The sequence below is a fragment of the Podarcis melisellensis genome (assembly GCF_964234715.1).
Source record: "Podarcis melisellensis genome assembly, chromosome: 13".
NCBI lineage: Eukaryota > Metazoa > Chordata > Lepidosauria > Squamata > Lacertidae > Podarcis > Podarcis melisellensis.
In genome coordinates, this window is record NC_138545.1 from 22,437,398 (window position 1) to 22,457,006 (window position 19,609).

The following is a 19,609-nucleotide window of genomic DNA, read 5'->3' on the forward strand; positions in this document are numbered from 1 at the left end:
CTGAAGCTCTTTTCTTTGAGAGAGACAAGCATATGCATAGACTTGTAATACTAGACCTTCCATGTGATTCTAAGCTAAACACCTTGTGATGGACCCAGATGAGATTTAGCCCCACTTAATCATAAACTGCTAGACTCTTCTCTCAACTCGTCTTTAGCTTCAATAGAAGTTTCCATGCAATGCATCACAATCTAAATACCAACACATTACAGATTTATTTTCGATTTCAGTGTACAATTAAACAATTTTATTTAACACAGGAGCTCACAATATGATAAAGGAAAGAAGATAACATAGCAGAACAAGAAAATTTTAACCCCTTGTCCTGTGAACTCTATGCATGCATTCCATGCACTCAAATTCTTTCATGTCTTATGTCTTATTAGATGTTCCCTTTCATTCAACTCAGGCCGCAACACAATAATGTAGCATTTTGGTGCAAAGATGCAACCCAGTAGGCCAGCACCGGATGCTAAGATAGAAAAGATCTCCACAGCAACCATGTATTTTCCCTTGGTGCTGAGGTAGGTTGGAACAAAAGATAGCCAAACACTGCAAAAGACCAACATGCTGAAAGTGATGAACTTCGCTTCATTGAAACTGTCAGGTAACTTCCTGGCAAAGAAAGCTGCAGTGAAGCTGACAAGAGCCAGGAAGCCCATGTAGCTCAAGACAGAGTAAAACATAGTCACGGAGCCCTCATTACATTCCAGTACAATTTCTTTAGTGATTGAGTGCATGTCAACATCTGGAAATGGTGGCGAAGATGCCATCCACACAGTACAGATGCCTGCTTGAATAAAGGAACAGGAAACCACAATGGCAATAGCCAGTCTCTTCCCCACCCACTTCCTCATCCTGGATCCTGGCTTGGTGGCCATGAAAGCCAAAACCACAGTCATGGTTTTTGCTAGCACACAAGAAACAGCCACTGAGAAGATAATGCCAAAAGCCGTCTGTCGGAGGAGGCATGCCACAATTCCAGGTTGTCCAATGAATAGCAATGCAGAAAGGAAGCAGAGCAGGAGAGAAATTAGCAGCATATAAGTGAGGTCTTTGTTGTTTGCTTTGACAATGGGTGTGTGGTGATGCTTCAAAAATGTTCCCAGAACCAAAGCTGTGATCACAGAAAAAGTAAAAGCAAAGCAGGCTAAACTGATGCCCAGAGGTTCCACATAGGACAAAAAGGTTGTTTCCTTGGGAATACACATGTCCTGATTATTATTTGGATATTTTTCTTCTGAGCATATATTACACTCGTTCATGTCTGAAAATTAAAATACCTGGTCTTAATCAGGGAAAGTGAACACACATTCTGTAGAAATCATGTCTACCTGAATTATGTTGCGCTCCAAGGGCCCCAAGCCCTTTCCCAGTAAATAACTTCAAACGGACATATAAATTTTAATTTTAAATTTTGGGGCAAAATTTAGGCCACAACTTTATTGAGTGGTATTGCCTAGGCAGGATGCCAGTGGCACTGTGGGTTAAAGGTCGGCGGTTCGAATCCCCGCAACGGGGTGAGCTCCCGTTGCTTGGTCCCTGCTCCTGCCAACCTAGCAGTTTGAAAGCACATGAAAGTGCAAGTAGATAAATAGGTACCACTCTGGCGGGAAGGTAAACAGCATTTCATGCACTGCTCTGGTTCGCCAGAAGCGGCTTAGTCATGCTGGCCACATGACCTGGAAGCTGTACGCAGGCTCCCTTGGCCAATAAAGCAAGATGAGCGCTGCAACACAAGAGTCGGTCACGACTGGACCTAATGGTCAGGGGTCTCTTTACCTTTACCTTTATTGCCTAGGCATTGGTCAGGGACTATAACTGACTCCTGCCTCTCTAGCTGGCAGTCTGTAAGGGTAAACACCAAACGAGGGAGCAACATTGGTGACGATCGATTGAAGCTCACCCCGTTGTTCCTGTGGTTTTTAAATGGCCCCTCAAGCGGACTTCGGACGAGATCCAGGACCCCCAGATTCCTTTACCGGAATACCCTATTTCTGGAGGGGCAGGTGATGACCACACCTCCCCTCCCACAAATTTCTATAAACTAATGCCTAACCGCCAAACCTTACAAAGTTGTGATGATTGCTAAGGGGGTAAGCGAAAACTAAGTGGCTAAAGCCAATCTGCCAAATGGAAAAATTCCTACCCAGCCCCTGCTCCAAAGCAGGCGACCCAATCCAAAGCAAGGCCAAAACAGCACCTAAAATAGGGAGGGAGGGCGGGTGTTTGGCAGCGCGAAGCAAGTGCCCCACCCCCATTGTGCTGCCACATTTATAGGTCCCAATTGGCCCAAACAGCCAAGCGCGATCCTGGGGCCCAACAGACACAGCTTGGGCCACGCCTGGCAACAACACACCCCGTGGGGGTGGGTTAAGGGTCCCAAGCACAACCAGGAACCTCAATTTAGGAGGATCACATTTGTAATGGCTATTTTTTTCATTTGTAATGATATTTGTATTCTAATGTAGAATGTCATACATTTGATTACAAAAGTTTTCTGTCTTGTCTGGTGAAAGCCATATTAAGTGGTGTTTGGAGGAGGAACATTGTATGTTAGAATAATCTGTAAGCAAAATAAGGCTAGGAGTTATGCCTATTTTGTGTGGTATTGAAACATTCTTTAAACCTTGCTGTCCCAGATAAAAACCTCACATTTTATCCACTAGACTAGATAGATATTATTTTCACTTTATTAAAATGCTAAAAATTATTCACGTAGAAAAATGCAAAGCATACTAATTTTGAAAGTCCTCCTCTACCTGAACAAATAGTTGCAATCCCTTTTAAAGTTAATGGATTAAAAAATAGAGCAACAACGCTAAACTTTATTTTTATGAATTTCCAATTATTTTCATCTGTACTGGTCTGCTTAGGTTCGTCATGTATTCTGCTCATTCTTCATTTCTGCCTTCCATCTTTGTAAATTTCCATTTTATCATGGAAATGTATCTGTATCATTGTGTGTTGTGTTAAATGAATAGATTGTGGGATCCAACTATCATAAAGAGTTGGTATCCTGCTTTTGCAACAACTGAAGGATCTAAACACTCTACAAAGACTGGACCAAGTTAAGTTCATTCCTAAAACTTTTTCTTTCAGGTTTATTGCCATTGATGATAAGTCAGAAAACCATTTTTGATCTCTCTCTCTCTCTCTCTCTGTGTGTGTGTGTGTGTTTGTGTGTGTGTGTGTGTTTTTTTTTGAAGCTTGATCATACATTTGGAAGTTATCTTCTCTGATAAACTGTTACTAGTACTGCCCATTATCTAGCTACTGTACAAAAGCCACTGTACTTAATACCCAACATATTTCCCTGACAGGGACTCTGAGGCAAATAATCACAGACACAAACCAGTTTCTTCTTCAGCAACTACGCACAGGCTTAATAAACATTTCAATCACATGCTAAACCTGGTATATAGTCGTTAATTCGTAGGCACATTCCTATGAATTCCAGCTAAAGCCATTCACTTTTCAACTGTACAATTTGTGCAGAATACTCACCTTCCTGAGCCGAAATCTTCCCTTCTGGACATGGGATGCAATCATAACAGCAAAATGGCTCCCCATCTTTCACTCTTTTCCTAGTTCCGGGATGGCACCGCTCAGTACATAAGGAAAGAGGCTGAGACTAATTCATACATGAAAGCCCAGAATAGTAATTTTGAGAATTATGAGATTAGAATATTGAAGCCAACTTTTAGGTGTACTTCCTTTCAGTAAAGTATCACCAGTTGTGCTAGCAAGTGCAATATTTTTTAATCAACATGAGAATTATAGTACAACAGACTGTTAAGAAACCATCTTCTGGAAAGGATGGAGCTTGATTAAAGGCATAGATTGTGATTCCTTGTATATATAAACCAGACAAGAGATTTCGTTTTTATACTTTTTCCAAACAACTTCTCAATTAATATAGACAGGAATATCTTATCCATCCATCCATTGTAATTTTTCCATTTTCTAAAAAGTTTCAAACCAGACTCTCAGTATTTTATTGGATTTCCTTATTTATAATTAATCTAATTTTAGACATCAGGGCAGAGTGCAAGTGCTTACTCAGAACCAGGTGTCTTACTCAAGTGGGTGACCATTGAGACTTACCTGGTTAAAATGGCTGGGCCAAGTTATGGAATCCCCATTGATGGTCAACTGTTGGTTGGGATCAACATTCCCAACCTTCACTCTTTGAAATGATTGGTTTGAGGAAACAATCCAGTTGATCACATCAAATCCAGCGACTAACTCTCCATTCTCATCAAAGGAAATCTTGTCCCCACCGCTGTTGTTAAACAAGACACGTCTGAGAAAAATCTGTAGCTGGTTTGAGGAGGAGAAGGGAAGAGTTGAGAAAAGGCTGCAGTTGGATCATTGATAGTAAAGTCATACGTTGTTTATGGTTTCTGAGTGAGAAAGTATTCATGATAAAGAAGCTCACTCTTTGTAATGTTTATGGTTTTTGGGTTAGACGGTATTTGTGAGGACAGGCGGAGTCCCCAGATCCCGAGCGGTCCCCCCCCCCCCGTCATGTGGAATAACGACTCAAGACAACGTGCTATGGGATTAAATTGGCCACAACTTTATTAAATTTCAAATGTGGGTAGACCTTGGCTCAGGCATTGGGCGTTCTCCCTCCCCAGCCCCCAGCCGGGGACCTAGGGAGCTTCAGGGTTATCCAGTGTGTGTGTGGGGGGGATGGGCCGGCTCTGGAGAACATATGTTCCAGCAGAGATAGCCGCCCCCGTTACGCCGCCGCAGGGGAGAGCAATGACGACCTTTCGGCGTATGGTCAAAGCCTCCCTTCAGAAGCCCCTTTAACGGGGAACCCTGGTATGGCTGCCGCAAGGAGGAAGATGGACTAAAGGATTCCGCCCAAGGCCTGATACCACCAAAGTTGTGACGTTTTGCTACGGGAAAGGCGAAACCTGCCAGGGAAATTCCTTTCCGGCCCTTTAACAGCGACCTTAACGTTGCAATGGCCGCATACCTGTGAAGATAAGTTAACCTGCAAAACCTATGAAGAAAAGTTAACCTGTAAAAGAAGACATTAACTGAGGGTGGGTAGGGTGGGAGAAGCTCTGGAGCCAAGTGAGGATTCCCAGGTAAGATCCTCCCTCTATTGTGTGGGCAGGTAATCCCTCCCCTCCCTGGCCTGGTCTCCTTGGCAACATTTCCCCCAAGTGGGATTGGACAACTGACTGAGGTAGGCGGAGACCTCCAGGTATCCCACCTGAGGGAAGGCAAAGCCAAGCCTATGCTGATGGGGCCGCTCCAGATCTAGGGCTGTGCGCATCCATGCAAAGGGCGCCCCCCCCCCCGTTTTAAGCAGGGAGCGGTCATTATGATAAAGAAGCTCACTCTTTGTAATTCAGAAAAGGAGCAGCAGATTCTAATAAATTGACTTTAAAGCACGTTAGGTTCTGAAGCTTCTGTTTCTATATTTTTCAGAGTGTTGAAACACAGTTAATGTTTCAATAGTCAATTAGGCCAACACCATTTTAGTTTGTGTTGACTCGGTGAGAAAATGACCAACTTCTGACACCAGAAAGTATTTTTTTTTTTTTAAGTGATTCAAGTGCCTAACTCATTAATGCATATGCACCCACTCGGAAGGTAGCATTGCAAAATACAACAAAAAAAATATATAAGATGAACATATAGAAACCTCACTCTTTGTAATTCAGAAAAGGAGCAGCAGTTTCTAATAAATTGACTTTAAAGCATGTTAGTTTCTGAAACTTCTTTTTCTATTTATTATTATTTTTAAATAAAATATGTGACTTCAAGGGGCATACATATTCATGTAGATCTGCTCCCAGAAGGCCTGGTTCAGGCTCAATAATTTAACAGAATGAATTAGATGCACCAAATTTATAACAGAATTTCTACCTATCACAAAATATGGAGCTGGGCTTTCACTAAAACTGCCATTAGCCCCAGTCTGTGTACAAAGTAGTCTGGGGTGATGGGAAATGTAGTCAAACAAAATCTGGAGGGTGCAACCGGTTGGGTTAACCTGGCTGACTGAGAGAATCAAATAGTAATTTAGAAATCATTCAGTAATTTAGGAAACGTAAAGGAAGAAGTGTTATTAAAGCGATATCTGTTATATACCTTAGGTTGGGAAGGAATTGGGGACACAGTATTTATGCAAATTAAAGACTATTATAGTACATTTATGGTGCTCTGCCTCTTGACAATGTTGAGCATGTTACCTGCCACAATTGTTGATTTTGGTACTTCCATTGACCTCTTCTTTCCATTGCTTGATATTTGAATCTAGTTGAAGACATGTAATGCAAAGCATGGGCTACAGCACAGACAGCATTGTAGATGCTGTAGCTGTGGCCTTTCATGCTCATCTCAAAGAATGGAGCAGGAAGGCTCTCTAGTTTCTCCTCCCCAGTACAAATATTCCCCATCACATCTTCCACATTTGGATCTGCAAATACACAGTCAAAGGCCTGTTGCCAGAAGTCTCTGATGAAACCATCTCCTTTTGTGCTTAAAGGATTTTGGCTCTCAACAAATGCTTTGAATGCTGGTATGTCATTGGAATGGACTGTGAAGGACAGGACACCATGGAATATTTCTGTGTCCCAATTCTTTTGATATAGCTGTGAAGTGAGCTCCATTGCAGCTGTTGTTATCCATACTATACCTTTTGGTAGACTTGGTGGATGTTCTGCAAAATATGGAATCCATCTCAAAATCACCATGGAATAAGATTCACCATAAAACACAACCACACTGGCTGTACGATTCATAAGTTCATTATGTATTTTTAATCCATCTTCAAGAATTTCATCAAATTCAGAGGCGGACATAACCATAGGGATTCTTTTTATAAAGTCAAAACAGACACCTCTCTGGGAAAATTTTGGCAAAACAGTTTGCAAAAACATTTCACCGTTTTCATTATCCATTACCAGTACTCCAATCCATATCCATTTGAAATAAAGAAGCAAAGAGAGAATTCCTTTGTATTGAAGTGCTTGATGAGGAACCATCTGGTAGAATGAAATTCCTGGGTTTCCATCTGTTTTCAATGGGGCAGAGCCATATATGAGCTAAAGGGATTTTAGGGGAGAGAAAGAAAAGATGTAAAAATAGAATGCATGTTGCATATTGAAGTTTTCAAAACCATTCATGGAAATTGGAAACTAGTGCTTTCACCTCTGCTGATGGAAGCCAACTATAGACTCTCATAGAATTGAAGAGTTGGAAGGGACCCCAAGAGTCATCTAGTCCAAGCCCTTGCAAAACAAGAACATCTGCTAAGGCACCTAGGACAGATGGCCATCCACCAGAGCATGAATTCTCACAATTCCATCTCTATGAAGAATGAAATATATCTGTTACAGAGGATTGGGGACCACCCCCCAGCAGATATATTCAACCCTGGGGGCAAAAGGAAGCAAGAAAAATTGCAAAAGAAACCAAAATGCCAACACCATCCCACCCTGCTCCAATTTCCACTGAAGAATGGATTTTGTCAGTGAATTCCACCCATACATTATATTAGCAACTCTTAGAAATACAACGTCAGGTACTGAATTTGACTATTCCAATGCTCGAGCTAGGCATTCATGGCTGAAAGAATATACAATGATCAATAGCCATCAAGCGAATTTATGCACTGAGAGGAAATGCACTGAGGATTTCCTTGCTCAAAGTTTGCATCTATAATTGCTTGATTACAGCAACATTCTCAGAGCAAAATTCTTATTGACACATTATTTGACCAATGAGAGCAGCGAAATAATCAGACTGTACAACGGTTATAGGATAAAATAAGACCAAATTTTGATTAACATCAGCAGAAAGGGTAATATTTGGCATGCCATTAGCGACAGGGTCAGTTCATATTCCACAAGCCCCATGATGATGGAATGGATCCGCTGGATTTGGATCAGCCCAAGCCCATCCCATGGGTGTTGGCCAGGGTTCAACTGTGCTGTGGTGCAAGCCAAGCAATCAAGGTCTCACTAGGTAACCAGGGTGGAGTTTCCACCCAGGCAGATACACAACCCAAGTTTGTGCGTGCTGTGGTCAATCCTGCTCTCAGGCCCCTTATGGGGGTTCCCCTATACTATGTTGATCCTGCCTGAAGCCATTTCCTCCTTCATACAAACAATGTTCTTCTGCCTAACAAAAAAAGGACACAATTTCACTAAGGAAACATGAAACAAACCCCAACCAAATGCGAAGTTGAGAGAATAAAATTCATTTCCAGCCCTGTCAACCAGCACCCCGAAATTGCATTTTAAAGTCCTCCTAAAATAGATACAGTAACACAAAAGAAACAGCAGCACTTACTGTACAGCATCTTAAAAACCATATCAGGAACAGGAGCCTAAAACTCGGTTTGCATGAGGGATTCATAAAAAAGAAAGTCACATTATTTTCAAAGCACATATTAATGTCTTGAAATAATAGAATAGGAAATGTGGGGGATCACACAGAGGGAGGGAGGGAAAGAGAAAGCAGAGTTGACCTACCTGTGGAACTTTATAGTTATTCAAGACTGTTGCCACATTGATGGAAATTTGGGCATCCACTCCTCCAACGACTGCTATTAGATTTTTCTGTTGCTCACATATGTAGTTAGGGATAAATCTCTCCTCTGTGGATAAAAGTAGCATTGTAGCATGATATGTCCTCCTTGCATTGAAATAGCTGTCATAGATGTGGAAGCCCAAAGTGAGATTGGGTAAGAGGTGAGGGTTTTCATTGATCTCTTTGACTGTGAAAGCCAAAGCCAGGATGTGCTGGTAATGCTTAGGAACTATGCTGAAAGAAGTGTGAGATTCTTTTTCAGAAGGATATTCCATACTTAGTTTAGTTATTATCACTGTGTTCTGTTTTTCCTTTATTAACAATCAATTATTACAGTATTTATATATAAGGTGAGAATATTTATAAGGTGGCCTACATAAATATAAAAGATTAACTATGTCACAAGTCACATTTAGTACAACAGCAACAATAACAATTATTTATTATTTATATCCCACCCATCTGGCTGGGTTTCCCCAGCCACTCTGGGCGGCATCTAACAGAATATTAAAAGCACAATAAAACACCAAACATTATAAACTTCCCTAAATAGGGCTGCCTTCGGATGTCATCTAAAAGTCAGATAGTTGTTTATTTCTTTGACATCTGGAGGGAAGGCGTTCCACAGGGCAGACGCCACTGCCGACAAGGCCCTCTGCCTGGTTCCCCGTAATCTCATTTCTCGTAGGGAGGGAACCTCCAGAAGGCCCTCAGAGCTGGACCTCATTGTCCTGGCTGAATGATGGGGGTGGAGAATTTCCTTCAGGTATACTGACTCAAGGCGCTCCAGAAACTCTCCATTCTGATTTAAGTAAGTTTTTAGATTTTTATAATTTATTTCATTATAAAGCTTATTTAAAAATAAAGTTAAAAAATAACAAAACAGATGGGATATGTATTTATTTTTTTAAACTGTCATGGTGAAGATGGAGCAGATTGGGGAGACAATCCTATGGCAAGATCCCCCAGGATGAGCATTTTAGGATGCACAGGATCTCTGGCTCAATTACGCTCGGTTGGCATTAAGTCCCCAATCCCAGTTCAGCTGAGCATATATCAGCATAATTTGGTCATCTCTACCAAGCTGACTGTGATGAAACTGGTTGAACCAAGCTGGTCTAAGACTGGAAAATGGGAGCATTCCAGGAGCAAGTCAGGGGTGGAATCAGAGAGGGGAGACTTTGCAAGATCCTAAGTATGTCCAGCTTGGTCGTGTGACCTGGTAACCTGGCATAGTACATATTTTAAAGGCTTGTTTTCCCTCAGTCAGGCGTAGAAGCAGGGGCCTTTCTACTGAACAAGTTTAGATGTAGTGCAACTTTATGCTGCATTAATTTATAGCATCTTACTTTACACTAGCTTTTGGTGAATAGGATTTCTCCCTAAGTTTTGTATTCAGTGGCTGCAGCTCTTGCACAAATTATCCCAGTGGATTTTTTTTTATTATATAAAACAAATCAATATTTGGAAAGAAAAGCAAATAATCATTCAGGCTTTACACAAATGGTTCTGTCAATGTTGGCAGGGGTTCTTCCCTGAAGGCTGGTTCACTGACGACGACACCAGCATGATAAGCAATTCCACCAATTATGAAGTCTCCTTGTTGATGATATTTGTGAAGTGGAGGCTGTGGGTAATAGATATTACACTGAACAGCATGAGTATGGCATCCCATTGGAGGAAGCAGAGCTATCAGCAAAATGACTACAACCACCATCGTCGGTACAGAAGTCTGAAGGCTGGAAAATCCAAGAGCAGATCTGTGAACCCCTGTCTGTTTCCAGTGCCACTCCATATCTCTGATTTGCACTGGATATATTTATGACAACCTTCACACTCTTTGCTCTCTGTTCTGCTAACAGCCAAAGAAGTTCCACAGGGATTTGGTTGAACATAATAACAAATGACAGTCCTTCTGACTAGCTAATTGTGTAGTTAATTATTACATTAACAACAATTCCTAAATGGAGGATGTGGAGCCCTTTAGGAATTAAGAAAAGTTGTTTGCCACATATTTTGGAAAGAAGATTTCCCTCATGCTTTAGTTAGATAGGAAGGCATGGTGAAGTTTGGAATGACCCGCAGCATGAAGAGAACACTGGGTTAAAATCTTTGTGGTAGGGGTTAGCAACAAAGTAGTCATGGATGCATTATGCCTGCGTCTCCTTCCTATTGCACCATGAGCAGTCTCAATAAATGCTGCCTCGTAAATCCACATTAAACAAGAGGATGTTGGTCAGAATATAGGAGGGGGCACTTGAGAAGCATTAACTCCCTCAAAGCACCCCCTTTACCAGAGAGTTATGAGTTTGAATGACAGCTATGAGACACTTTGTACGATGGACCTGTGATCCATCAAGCTATAGGCACTGACAGACCCCTATATGTATTCTCGTCTGGCTGCCTGCTGTCACCTGCTGTCACCTGTTGTCACTTGCTGAAGGGAGGAAAACCAGGAAATTCTCTATGGAGGAAGTTCCCAAGTCTGTGTGTAGCCACTGAGAAGGCCCTCTCCTGCTTCGCTACCAAGTGAACCTGTGAGGGTGGCAAGAACAAGAAAAGGACTTCCCCCAAAGATCTCAGAACCCTGGCTATTGATGCCATTAACAGTGCACATATGGGGGCAAATCATGTGAATAAAAACTGACTCCTTGAAATAAAAATTCTTCAGTGCAAAAATATGGTTCAAAAGATTTACTGCAGAATTTCATTGCAAAACAACTTGAAACAAAGTTACTTTCAGATACCTGCATAATACCCTACACTTGTCCAAGCATAGCTCACTTTACTTGGATTCCAATATACATATCTTCGAGTGCTAAAATTCCAAGCTTTGTCCTTCCTCCATTCCAGTCTCCATTAGGCTGAGCCTCTTTTCTTGGAGAGAGATAAGCAAATGGACTTGTAACACTAGAGGTTTCATGTGATTCTAAGCTAAACACCTTGTGATGGACCCAGATGAATTTTAGCCCCACTTAATCATTAACTGCTAAACTCTTCTCTCAGCTTTTCTTTAGCTTAAATAGAAGCGACCATGCCATGCTTCACAATCTAAATACAGATACATTACAGATTTATTTTCCATTGCAGTGTACAATTAAACAATTTTATTTAACAAAGGAGCTCACAATATGATAAAGGAAGGAAGATAACATAGCAGAACAACACAATTTTAACCTCTTGTCTTGTGAACTCTATGTATGCATTCTATGCACTCAAATTCTTCAGGTCTTATTTCTTGTTAGATGTTCCCTTTCATTCAACTCAGGCCGCAACACAATAATGTAGCATTTTGGTGCAAAGATGCAACCCAGTAGGCCAGCACCGGATGCTAAGATAGAAAAGATCTCCACAGCAACCATGTATTTTCCCTTGGTGCTGAGGTAGGTTGGAACAAAAGATACCCAAACACTGCAAAAGACCAACATGCTGAAAGTGATGAACTTCGCTTCATTGAAACTGTCAGGTAACTTCCTGGCAAAGAAAGCTACAGTGAAGCTGACAAGAGCCAGGAAGCCCATGTAGCTCAACACAGAGTAAAACATAGTCACGGAGCCCTCATTACATTCCAGTACAATTTCTTTAGTGATTGAGTGCATGTCAACATCTGGAAATGGTGGTGAAGATGCCAGCCACACAGTGCAGATGCCTGCTTGAATAAAGGAACAAGACACCACAATGGCAATAGCCAGTCTCTTCCCCACCCATTTCCTCATCCTGGAACCTGGCCTGGTGGCCATGAAAGCCAAAACCACTGTCATGGTTTTTGCTAGCACACAAGAAACAGCCACTGAGAAGATAATGCCAAAAGCCATCTGTCGGAGGAGGCATGCCACAATTTCAGGTTTTCCAATGAATAGCAATGCAGAAAGGAAGCAGAGCAGGAGAGAAATTAGCAGCATATAAGTGAGGTCTTTGTTGTTTGCTTTGACAATGGGTGTGTGGTGGTGCTTCAAAAATGTTCCCAGGACCAAAACTGTGAGCACAGAAAAAGTAAAAGCAAAGCAGGCTAAACTGATGCCCAGAGGTTCCTCATAGGACAAAAAGGTTGTTACCTTGGGAATACACATATCCTGATTATTATTTGGATATTTTTCTTCTGAGCATATATTACAATCGTTCACATCTGAAAAAGAAAATATGTGGTCTTAATCAGGGAAAGTGAACACATATTCCGTATCAATCATGTCTACCTGAATTATGTTTTAATGGCTTTTTTTCATGTGTAATTATATTTGTATTCTATTGTACAATGTAATACATTTGATTATGAAAATACCCTATTAAATGGTGTTTGGACTTTTAACAACATCTGTGAGGAACATTGTGTGTAAGCATAATCTGTAAGCACAATAATGCTAGGAGTTATGGCTGTTTTGTATGGTGTTTAAAGCATTTTTTAAACCTTGCTGTCCTAGATAAAAACCTCACATTTTAACTAATAGAGTAAAAAGGTAAAGGTAAAGGTACCCCTGCCCGTACGGGCCAGTCTTGACAGACTCTGGGGTTGTGCGCCCATCTCACATAAGAGGTCAGGGGCCAGCGCTGTCCGGAGACACTTCCGGGTCACGTAGCCAGCGTGACATCGCTGCTCTGGCGAGCCAGAGCCGCACACGGAAACGCCGTTTACCTTCCCGCTAGTAAGCGGTCCCTATTTATCTACTTGCACCCGGAGGTGCTTTCGAACTGCTAGGTTGGCAGGCGCTGGGACCGAGCAGCGGGAGCGCACCCCGCCGCAGGGATTCGAGCCGCCGACCTTTCGATCGACAAGTCCTAGGCACTGAGGCTTTAACCCACAGCGCCACCTGCGTCCCTAACCACTAGAGTAGATAGATATTATTTTCATATTATTAAAATACTAAAAATTATTCAAATAGAAAAATGCAGAGCAAAGTAATTTTGAAAGTCCTCCTCTACTAGAACAAAAAGTTGCATCCCTTTTAAAGTTAATGGATTAAAAATAGAGCAAAAACCCTAAACTTTTCTTGTTCTGAAATTCCAATTATTTTCGTCTGTGCTGTTCTACTTAGGTTGGTCATGGGTTTTCTAGATTCTTCATTTCTTCCTTCCTTCTTTGTAAATTTGTATTTTATCATGTAAATGTATCTGTATCAGTGTGTGTTGTATCAGATATATAGATTGTGGAGTCCACCTATCATAAAGAATTGGTCTCCTGCTTTTGCAACAATTCAAGGATCTAAACACTCTTGAAAGACTGGACCAAGTTAAGTACATTCCTCTTAACCTTCCTAAACCTTTTTCCCCCCAGGCTTATTGTCATTAATAAGTCAGAAAACCATTTTTGAGAGCTCCATTTGTGTGTGTGTGTGTGAAGCTCGATCATACATTATCTTGTCTGATAAACTGTTACTAATACTGCCTATTATCTAGCTGCTGTACAAAAGCCGCTGTACTTAATACCCCACCTTTTCCCCTGACAGGGACTCTGTAGCAAATAATTACAGACACACATCGTTTTCTTCTTTAGCAACTACCTACAAGATCCACCTCCTTCACGGTTCACTGCCTTGCCGTGGTAAAGGGGCTTGAATAATTCAGAGAAGCTATGAGCTATGCTGTGCAGGGCCACCCAAGATGGACAGGTCATAGTGGAGAGTTTTGACCAAACCTGATCCACCTGGAGCAGGAACCGGCAAGCCACTCCAGTATCCCTGCCAAGAAAACTCCATGGACAAAGACAACAGGAATATAAAAGTTATGACGCTGGAAGATGAGCCCCTCAGGTTTGAAGGCATCCAACATGCTACTGAGGAAGAGTGGAGGACAAGTACAAGTAGATTCAGAGCTGATGAAGCGGCTGGGCCAAAGCCCAAAGGTTGCTCAGTTGCAGATATGCCTGGAAGCGAAAGGAAAGTCCAATGCTGTAAAGAAAAATATTGCATAGGACCCTGGAATGTAAGAACCATGAACCTTGGTAAATTGGATGTCGTAAAAATGAGATGGCAAGAATAAATATTGACATCCTGGGCATCAGTGAACTAAAATGGATGGGAATGGGCGAATTCAGTTTGGATGACCATCATATCTACTACTGTGGGCAAGAATCCCATAAAAGAAATGGAGTGGCCCTCATAGTCAACAAAAGAGTGGCGAAGGCTGTACTGGGATGCAATCTCAAAAATGATAGAATGATCTCAATACAAATCCAAGGCAGACCTATTAACATCACAGTAATCCAAGTTTATGCACCAACTACTGGTGCTGAAGAAACTGTAAATTGATCAGTTCTATCATGACTTATAACACCTTCTAGAAATGACACCAAAGAAGGATGTTCTCATTATTGGGAATTGGAATGCTAAAGTAGGGAGTCAAGAGATAAAAGGAACAACTGGCAAGTTTGGCCTTGGAGTTCAAAACAAAGCATGGCAAAGGCTAATAGAGTTCTGCCAAGAAAACAAGCTGGTCATCACAAACACTCTTTTCCAACAACACAAGAGACGACTCTACACATGGACATCACCAGATGGGCAGCATCGAAATCAGATTGATTATATTCTCTGCAGCCAAAGATGGAGAAGCTCTATACAGTCAGCAACAACAAGACCTGGAGCTGACTTTGGCTCAGATCATCAGCTTCTTATAGCAAAATTCAAGCTTAAACTGAAGAAAGTAGGAAAAACCTCTGGGCCGGTAAGATACAATCTAAATCAAATCCCTTATGAATACACTGTGGAAGTGAGGAACAGGTTTAAGGATTTAGATTTGCTGGACAGAGTGCCTGAAGAACTATGGATGGAGGCTCACAACATTATACAGGAGGCAGCAACGAAAAGCATCCCAATGAAAAGGAATATCTGTGTATCTGTGTATCTGAAGAAGTGTGCATGCACACGATAGCTCATACCAAGAACTAACTTAGTTGGTCTTTAAGGTGCTACTGGAAGGATTTTTTTTTTTGTTTTGACTATGGCAGACCAACACGGCTACCTATCTGTAAATGAAAAGGAAATGCAAGAAAGCAAAGTGGCTGTCCAACGAGGCCTTACAAATAGTGGGGGAGCCAACGAGGCCTTACAAATAGTGGGGGAGAGAAGGCAAGCAAAATGTGAGGGAGATAGTAAAAGATACAGGAAATTGAATGCAGATTTCCAAAAAATAGCAAGGAGAGACAAGAAGGCCTTCTTAAACGAGCAATGAAAAGAAATAGAGGAAAACAACAGAATGGGGAAAACCAGAGATCTGTTCAAGAAAATTGGAGATATGAAAGGAACATTTCATACAAAGATTACTATAATAATGGACAAGTGGTAAGGACCTAACAGAAGCAGAAGACATCAAGAAGAGGTGGCAAGAATACACAGAAGAATTATACCAGAAAGCTATGGATGGTTTGTACACCTCAGGTAGTGTGGCTGCTGACTTTGAGCCAGACATCCTGGAGAGTGAAGTCAAATGGGCCTTAGAAAGCACTGCTAATAACAAGGCTAGTGGAAGTGATGATATTCCAGCTGAACTATTTAAAATTTTAAAATATGATGCTGTTAAGGTGCTACACTCAATATGCCTGCAAGTTTGGAAAACTCAGCAGTGGCCAGAGGATTGGAGAAGATCAGTCTACATCCCAATCTCAAAGAAGGGCAGTGCCAAAGAATGCTCCATCTACAGGTTATGGACCACCGGTATGAAATTCACGGCATGTAATGCACTGAGAGAGAACATTATGAAAATGATTTATAAGTGGTACATGACCCCAGTCAAGCTTGCAAAAATTTATCATTTGCCCGATAATAAATGCTGGAAATGTAAAGAAACTGAAGGAACATTCTTTCACCTTTGGTGGACGTGCCCAAGGATTAAGGCTTTCTGGGAAATGATCTATAATGAATTGAAAAAGGTACTTAAGTACACTTTCCCTAAGAAACCAGAGGCCTTCCTCCTGGGCATAGTTGGCCAATTGGTGCTAAAGAAGGATAGAACATTTTTTTATGTATGCTACAACAGCAGCAAGAATACTCATCGCAAAGTACTGGAAGACGCAAGACCTACCCACCGTGGAAGAATGGCAGATGAAGGTGATAAACTATATGGGACTGGCAGAGATGACGAGCAGAATCCGAAACCAGGGAAGAGAAACGGCGGAAGAAGATTGGAGAAAATTCAAGGACTATTTAAAGAAATACTGCAAAATTAAGGAATGTTAGAATGACGCTGGATTATAAAATAAGAGGTTAATAGCGGTATGGGATAATTTAAAGAAAACAAATAATATTGAAATTAAGGTAAAAGTAAGGGAAGGATTTGCTGATAACTGTATCAGAAATTAGAATACAGAAAGGGAAGGTATGAGGAAGTCGGGAAAGTAAGCCACAAGAAAGTGTAAATTGAATTTATACGTGTTTATTGTTTATATCATTTATAATTTCTTTTTTTCTTTTTTGTTTGTTTTTGTGTTTGGTTGATGTGTTAAAAATCTGTGGAAACTTCAATAAAAATTTATTTTTTAAAAAAAGAATGCTCCATCTACAGCACAAATGCACTCATTTCACATGCTAGCAAGGTTATGCTTAAAATTCTACAAGGCAGGCTTAAGCAGTATGTGGACCGAGAATTCCCAGAAGTGCAAGCTGGATTTTGAAGGGGCCGAGGAACCAGAGACCAAATTGCAAACATATGCTGGATTAGACATCTACTTCTGCTTCATTGACTATGCAAAAGCCTTTGACTATGTCGACCACAGCAAACTATGGCAAGTTCTTAAAGAAATGGGAGTGCCTGATCACTGCATCTGTCTCCTGTGAAATCTCTATGTGGGACAAGAATCTCTATGTGGGACAAGAAGCTACAGTTAGAACTGGATATGCAACAACTGATTGGTTCAAAATTATATGCAGAATTAATCATGCGAAAGGCTGGGCAGGATGAATCTCAAGCTGGAATTAATATTGCCGGAAGAAATATCAACAACCTCAGATATGCAAATAACACAACCTTGATGGCAGAAAGTGAGGAGGAATGAAAGAAATTTTTAATAAGGGTGAAAGAGGAGAGCACAAAATATGGTCTGAAGCTCAACATAAAAAAAATGAAGATTATGGCCCATCACCTCCTGGCAAATAGAAGGGGAAGAAATGGAGGCAGTGAGAGATTTTACTTTCTTGGCTCCATGATCACTGCAGATTGTGACAGCAGTCACGAAATTAAAAGACGCCTGCTTCTTGGGAGAAAAGCAATGACTAACCTAGACAGCATCTTAAAAAGCAGAGACATCACCTTGCCAACAAAGGTTCATATAGTTAAAGCCATGGTTTTCCCAGTAGTGATGTATGGAAGTGAAAGCTGGACCATACAGAAGGCTGATCGCCGAAGAATTGATGCTTTTGAATTATGGTGCTGGAGGAGACTCGTGAGAGTCACATGGACTGCAAGAACCTATCCATTCTTAAGGAACTCAGCCCTGAGTGCTCACTGGAAGGACAGATCATGAAACTGAGGCTCCAATATTTTGGCCACCTCATGAGAAGAGAAGACTCCCTGGAAAAGACCCTGATGTTGGGAAAGATGGAGGGCACAAGGAGACAGAGGACGAGATGGCTGGACAGTGTTCTCGAAGCTACGAACATGAGTTTGACCAAACTGCGGGAGGCAGTGGAAGACAGGAGTGCCTGGCGTGCTTTGGTCCATGGGGTTACGAAGAGTCAGTCATGACTAAACGACTCAACAACAACAACAACAGGCTCCACCTTAACAAACATTTCAATCACATGCTAAACCTGGTATATAGTCATTAATTTGCAGGGACATTCCTCTGAATAGCAGCTAAAGCCATTCACTTTTCAACTGTACAGTTTGTGCAGAATACTCACCCTCCTGAGCCGAAATCTTCCCTTCTGGACATGGGATGCAATCATAACAGCAAAATGGCTCCCCATCTTTCACTCTTTTCCTAGTTCCGGGATGGCACCGCTCAGTACATAAGGAAAGAGGCTGAGACTAATCCAAACATGAGAACCCAGAATAGTAATTTTGAGAATTATGAGATTAGAATATTGAATGCAACTTTCAGGTGTTCTTAAGTGATGCCTCCTTTCAGTAATGTATCACCAATGCTGCTAGAATCTTTTTTATATTAACATGATCATCATAGTACTACAGATTGTTAAAAAATCATCTTCTGGAAAGAATGGAGCCTGGGTAACAGTATAGATTGTGATTTCATGTATATATAAACCAGTCCAGAGATTTGCTCTTCATACTTCCTCCAAACAACTTCTCAATTAATATAGACAGGAATATTTCCCCCCATCCATTCTTTTTTTAAAATTCTTTTTTATTAAATTTCCATTTACCAAATCATATCACATCATACAAATGATTCCAAATTATAACAATACAAATCATGAAATCCAAATATTTTGCCTAATTTTAAATTTTTGTGTGGGTTACCCATGCTTCAAGATCAGTAGGAGTCCAATCATCTTATATTCCTGCTGCTTTGATGTTTACAATATAGTCATAATCCTGTCTTCTTCCTTGTCATTACCCTTTTTCTTCTCAGTCACCTCCGAATTATCTCCACAAGTGAGTTGAAAGAAACAGTCTTGTTTATATTTCTGTGTGAACTTTGTAATGCTCTCTCGTAATTCACTCACATAGATCCAATAGTCCAAGAGTCCCGTTCGGGCAGGCATCACCATCTTTTTCTGTTCTGATGAAATACAGTCTAAATGTCCGCTCGTTAATTTTCCCAGACCCGCTGCATCATAAATTAGTCTGTCTAGGAGAGTTATCGCCCTTTTGAATTTACGATCCAAACCTGATAACAGAACGACGGCTCACCCTCCCTAAGACTACTGATCTTGCAGCAAAGGTCTGCCTCTTGGTGTCGGATCACTTTTGTAACTGCGTCACAAAGAGAGCCTTTCTTCTTTCCAAATCTTTCACAGAATAAAACCTTAATTCGTATTCCTCCCCCCCCCAGTTTATTTTTTATCCCACTTGCAATTAGTTGTAGTGACGGTTCTTCTAAGGGGGAGGGTAGTTAGGGAAATCATATTGAAAAAGAAGAAAGTCCCCCCCCCTTTCT

At 41.2% G+C, this 19,609-nt stretch overlaps 1 protein-coding gene across 1 annotated transcript; it reads right to left on the reverse strand.

The window, feature by feature from the left end:
• Nucleotides 1-365: 365 nt before the first annotated feature.
• On the reverse strand, nucleotides 366-18,568 carry LOC309354752 (vomeronasal type-2 receptor 26-like; the record flags this gene model as incomplete). The annotated part of the gene is made up of 6 exons (XM_081885023.1): nucleotides 18,390-18,568; nucleotides 8,505-8,796; nucleotides 6,219-7,073; nucleotides 4,108-4,323; nucleotides 3,508-3,634; nucleotides 366-1,267 (listed from the first exon to the last, which is right to left on the reverse strand). The coding sequence occupies exons 1-6, from the start codon at nucleotides 18,419-18,421 to the stop codon at nucleotides 366-368; spliced, it is 2,424 nt and encodes an 807-aa protein (XP_081741149.1). The 5' UTR covers nucleotides 18,422-18,568.
• Between the last annotated feature and the right edge of the window lie 1,041 nt (nucleotides 18,569-19,609).